This window comes from Equus asinus, chromosome 5, assembly GCF_041296235.1.
Source record: "Equus asinus isolate D_3611 breed Donkey chromosome 5, EquAss-T2T_v2, whole genome shotgun sequence".
Classification (NCBI taxonomy): Eukaryota; Metazoa; Chordata; class Mammalia; order Perissodactyla; family Equidae; genus Equus; species Equus asinus.
Genome location: NC_091794.1, coordinates 37,764,805 through 37,770,612, shown reverse-complemented (window position 1 = coordinate 37,770,612; position 5,808 = coordinate 37,764,805). Strand labels below are relative to the sequence as shown.

The 5,808-nt window shown below is 45.9% G+C and overlaps 1 protein-coding gene across 1 annotated transcript; it reads left to right on the top strand.

Moving 5' to 3' along the window:
- The first annotated feature begins 3,165 nt into the window (after positions 1-3,165).
- On the top strand, positions 3,166-5,441 carry LOC106834550 (5-hydroxytryptamine receptor 3D-like). The gene is given in 4 exon segments (XM_070511434.1): positions 3,166-3,297; positions 4,482-4,668; positions 4,806-5,081; positions 5,212-5,441. Coding segments are annotated over 4 exon segments (825 nt in total).
- The last annotated feature ends 367 nt before the right edge of the window (positions 5,442-5,808 follow it).

The following is a 5,808-nucleotide window of genomic DNA, read 5'->3' as shown; positions in this document are numbered from 1 at the left end:
CTATTTACCTAAAGTGGTGTTTCCCAAAAATAATCCATGGAGTACTAGTTCTGCAAGATACCCTGAGAAAAAGACATTTCCAAAGTCAACTAAGTTTGGGAAATATGTATGTGATATTCAAGTCATATCCATATTTTAGCTAAATATTCTGAGAAATCCTACAATAATAAAGCCTGTTTAGCCTTGTTTAATTCAGCATTTCCCAGACTTATTTAAACTTGACATAACAAAAATAATTTTTTTAGAGAAGCATTTAGCATCCTACAGAACTAGCGTTCTGCTGAAAATGCTTTGAGAAATGCTGATCCAAAGTCATCTTTTAAAAAAGAAAAAAAAAGGACTTCCCAGAGGGGAAGGAATTCTCAAACAGTGAAAAGTGATGCTGAGGAGAGGGGAGGGATGATCCTTATCAGTATCCAGCTGAGTGAGGCTGAGAGAAAAGGCTGTTAAGCTCACAGAAACTGGGGTTGCTTCAGCCAACCCAGACATTTTAAGTCCAGAAGATTCCATTCAGGCTGAAGCAACGTGAGCAATCTTGAGAGAGCCAGGAAAACAACAACTTCTATTTCTGCTTCAATTCATTAATTGCTTGGGATGGGGAAGGCACTATACAAATATTATCTCTAATCACATAAAACCCCTGGGAGAGAGGTTTTATCCTCCCAGTATTAGAGATGAGGAAACAGAGGCTGAGAGAGAGTGACATGATTCCAGTAGAAACAGGATTTGGTCTTAAGCCTTTCTTACTGCATCATACTAACTCAGTCTGTAAAGCATCTTCATTGAAGCAACTGCTCTCCGTTTGCTCTCTAAGCCACTGACTACCCTCCCTGGAGCTTTCTCTAACAGAAATAATTCCAGAATAAAACAGGTTAAGCCGCTGATGACTTTGGCCCACTTAAGCATACCAAGTCTTGTTTCTACCATGAACCAAATATTTGCACATTCTAAATCAGACAAGACCTGTGATCACCTAGGCATGGCATGGGATTTTGAAATTACTTCCCAAGGCTCTTTAAGAATCACACAAGGAAATCAATCTTAACATCCAAAGGCAAATTCAAAAGGCTAGAGAGGCCAAGCAGGTAACATAAATGAGGAACTCTCTTTAAGATAGTCTCAGTGGTGACAGCTACTGAGTTTTAGACAAGAACAATCACAGCACAGAGTAGAGATAAAGTAAATACTCATCAAGTAGAAAAACTGAGTTCCTTCCTTCCTATAAAGTCCCGTGTATCTCACGCTACCTACCTGATCATTTCCCTCACCAGTAATGCACGATCACCTATGCCTTACTAATACAGTGAGGCGAACTGTGACTGCAAAATTTGTCACTGACATCACACAGATGGCTCAAGGACAGAGATGAGCAGTGGAAGGACATTGAGTGAAGGTGGAGAGGTTTGTAGTGAGATTGTCACAAACAAAGCAGGACACTGAAAAGCAGTGGTCAGGGCTGAGTTTGCATACACATTTGGACAGGTTTTGCATGGGGGCAGAAACAATGGAATTGAGGATGGAGCCCTGATTCAGCCCACCTCATCAACTTCCACCATTTGCCTATCAGCCCAGCCCATGCTCCCTGGCCCAGGAAAGGGGAGTTCACAAGCTTCTCCCAAGCCTCCAGCTTTCTCTCATTGCAGAAACACTCCCTAGGTCCCAGCTCTGGCACTCCTCTCACAGGGTCTCTGCTCTCTACAGGAAGAGGAGACATTTTCACCATCAATTGCTCAGGCTTTGACTGGCATGGGGTAGATCCTGCTGTCTTCCAAGGCGTGTTTGCCAGAAACAGCTTCCATCCTGTCCTCGACTACAATAGCCCCACACATGTCAATATCTCCTTCACTTTGTCAGCCATCCTGGAAGTAGTAAGTCCTGGCTCAACCTTGCAATGGTCCAGTGGTGAGCAGTGGGTACCCTGATTGGATTTTGTAAAATTAAGAGCTCGTTCTGTGGGGTGGGAGAGATGACAGGAAGTGCTACAATGACATCACTGCAGGTAAAATCTGTCTCTTTTTGGAATACTCTACTAGAAACACAATCCCAATGGGCTCTCATACTGGTTGTTTCACTTACATTTCCCATGTACCCTGGATTATTTGACCTATATTTTTTAGTGGCTTATAAACAAAAATCATTATTGCCACATAGAACAGCCTTGGAAATGAGTAAGAGGTGGGTGGTGGCATTGGAGTTAATCACAGAGTTAATGATCTTGGATGAAAAATGTTTTTCCAGAATGAACAACTTCAACTGATGACATCGTTCCTGTGGCTAAAACTGGTATGATAAACTCAGTTTCCCCTTCACCACGCTACCTCCTTTTTTCCACTCCTAGGTCCAACTTTTCAAATTATGGTGGATAAAGCCAAGCATATCCATGATTTAGATAAATTCAAACAGAGCCAGACCAACAGTAAAAACACAAAACATCCTGATTTTTCTGCCAGTCTAAGAGGGCAGAGATGGAGCACAGGGAGAAGGCGCCATAAACCAAGGCCATGGAAGCCAATACTTAAGTGGCTTCATCCCAGGGAATCCAAAGCCAAGCTCACGGTCTCCCTAGAGAGCACTGAGGGAGAAGTGGAAGCAAGTAAGACTTTGTTAGTGACATTGTGACAGCTGTCACCAGAGAGGGGATGGGAGAATGAAGAAATGAGCAGGGAAAAGAATGCAAAATGCAGGGGACAGAGCAAGACTAAAACTAGTTTCTACCCCCTGTTCATTCCACACCATGGTTTCCTTTAGATCTAGTACCATCCATTCATCAGGTGGAACCCAGAAGAATGTGGGGGCATCAGGCATCTCAGCATAGCAACTGAGAACCTATGGCTTCCTGATATCTTCATCAAGGAGTTGTAAGTATCAAGGCTGAAAAAACATGAAGGACACGTATCTCCAGGGGAGGGCACAACGTAACTGATAGGGGTTACACAATAACTCAGCTTAGAAAGGAGCAATGTCTGAACTGAGGAGCTTACAAAACCCTCAGAACATGGAGATAGGTGGAAGGGTGGAGTCAGATGAGTGGAGCTAGAGCACAGAAATGGAGTGACCTGGGGGACAAAGTTCAAGTCTGATGAGAAAACCACAGCACCCACCTCCTCCCTGTCCTTCTCACATACAGCATGGATGTGGATCAGACACCTACAGATCTCATGGCTTATGTCAACAGTGAAGGTCAAATCAAATACAATAAGCCAATGCAAGTGATCAGCATCTGTAACCTGGACATCTTCTATTTCCCCTTTGACAAACAGAACTGCACACTCACCTTCAGCTCTTTCATCTACCCTGGTGAATGAGGCTCATTATAATAGCCTGGTGAGAGGCAAAGAAAGAGTTTTGAGAGAGAAGAGGAGAGAAAGCTGGGAACAGTGAGAGAATCTCACTGAAAGGGTTGTGGAGGCTTACTGACGAGGAACCCAATAGTCCGGGCAAAGGGTTGGAACCCTCTGGGGAGGCTGAGTTGTCTGGATCTCCTTTGCAGCAGAGAGAATGGTCCTGGGCATGGAGAAGGAAGTGCAAGAGATTTTGAACATGTCACAGAACCTCATTCAGAAGCAAGGGGAGTGGGTACTTCTGGGTATTCACCAGACAGCGTCGAAGATGACTGTGGGCACCAACCAGTACAACCAAATTGTTTTCTATGTGAGCTCAGGGGCCCTGGTTGTGATCTTCTCCTAAGATGCATAGTTTATGTCCCCACAGAATGTAAGATCTCCCAGTAGAAAGCAAGTCCCATGAAGGAAGGGATTTTTATCACTTTTTTTTCACTGATAAGTCTGCAGTACCCAGAAAAGTACCTGGTAGTCAGTAAATATTGACGGATTAATCCTCCCCAAGGAAGGAGGAGCTCCTATGGCAGTGATTCACAGTGAGGTGTGCTTCTCACCCACCAGAGCTATCAGAACTTTTTAGAGGGCAGGAATTTTTATTTTTAAAAAGAGGCAGTGGAAAAATTAGGAAACATTGTCTCAGGGATATTTTGACTCCAAATCCTGGTGATCTCAAAATATCTGCCGCTGTTTTATTTTTCCTCCCACTGGTCTTGAATGTCTACGCGCAAAATCGCTAAAGATTGGACATTAAGGAGGAAACAAGCAGAAATACAAAGATAAGATGCACAAGATTTTACCTAAGAATCTGGTCCCATAGTCTTGCTGAGGGCACACGGGTAGGGATAAAAATTTATGTAGAGAAAGTTGACACTTTGGGCCAAGAAGGAATGGGATACATTTCGGAGGTAAGCAGCATGGCAGAATCAAATCCTAGAAAGGCAGACTGTGGTGGTTAAGATACTTTGATTAATTATTATTATTATTATTATTATTATTATTAAGGGACAGGACAGTGAAAGGGACTTGAGATAACATTTCCTTACTAGAGTTTGGTCTGGGACAAATCTCAACTCTTGCTCTCAACTGGCATGGCAGCCTCCCAGCCTACTCCTCACTTGCTCCCTCTCTCCCCCCAACCAGTTGGCCATCAGGCGCAGGACCAGGCTCTACATCATAAACCTTCTGGTGCCCAGTAGCTTTCTGATAACCGTCGATGCCCTCAGCTTCTACCTGGCGGCAGAAAATGACAATCGTGCCGCATTCAAGATAACCCTCCTGCTGGGCTACAACGTCTTCCTGCTCATGATGAACAACTTACTCCCTGCCAGTGGCACCCCCCTCATCAGTATGGCCCCTCCCTCCATTAGGAGAATAAAAGTAAGGTGGGAGGTGCCATGGGAAGAGGGACCAGTGGGACCAGGTCAGAGTGAGAAGGGATCCTAGAGAAGGACCCTCTGGGGAAAGAAGGAACAAGAAGTCCTAGATGGTGTTTCTGGCCCTCACTCAGGCCCACCTTCCATCCAGGTGTCTACTTTGCCCTGTGTCTGTCCCTGATGGTGGTCAGCCTGCTGGAGACCATCTTCATCACCCACCTGCTGCACCTGGCCACCACCCAGCCCCCACCCATGCCTCGGTGGCTCCATTCCTTGCTTCTATACTGTACCAGCTCAAGGAGATGCTACCCCACTGACCCCCAGAAGGGAAACAAGGGTCTGGGCCTCACCCTGGCCCACCTGCCTGGTGAGGGAAGTCAGCACTACCCACACTTCCTCTTCCAACACCTCCATTTCTCTGCCCCTGGATCCTTCCCTGTCCCATCCCTCCCCGGGTTACCTCTGCAGCCCATGTCTGAGTCTCTGTCTCTCCACAGCTGTGAAGGAGCCGGTGGAGTTGGCGGGGAAGGTGCCAGGTCCCAGAAAAGCAGAAATAAATGGGTTCCCTGGGTCAACAAGGGCCCAGCAGGAAGATAGGGCTCAGAAGTAGCACTTGGTTAGCCTGTGGGTGCAGTTCAGCCACACGATAGACACCCTGCTCTTCTGCCTCTACCTGCTCTTCCTGGCCGTCTCTGTTGTCACGGTCGTCATCCTCTGGAACACCTAGGCAGATGCCTGCCTGAAAACCCCAATCTGGAGCTTCTCTTGCCTCCAGAAACCAGCCAGATTCTCATGCCTGTCCAAATTCTAGCCTCACAACCCTGACAACCACCTTGTTTTCAACACAGTCCTTTGAAGTTTCCAACCAGATCTGGATGATTTCCTGTGCCCTTCCAGAGTTAGGTTCTTGTTCCTGCTTGCCATCAGCTCCTCTCAGCCCTGCCACAAGTCCTGCTTGCCTGGATCCTCAGGGTATAGGTTCCTGGAATACTTCCTTGATTGAATCACCCCCAATAAACCCCTTTGCAGAAAGCATCGGCTCCTCCCTGTATTATATTATAGTATCAAAAATCTTGAGATTGAGAGTCCTCTTG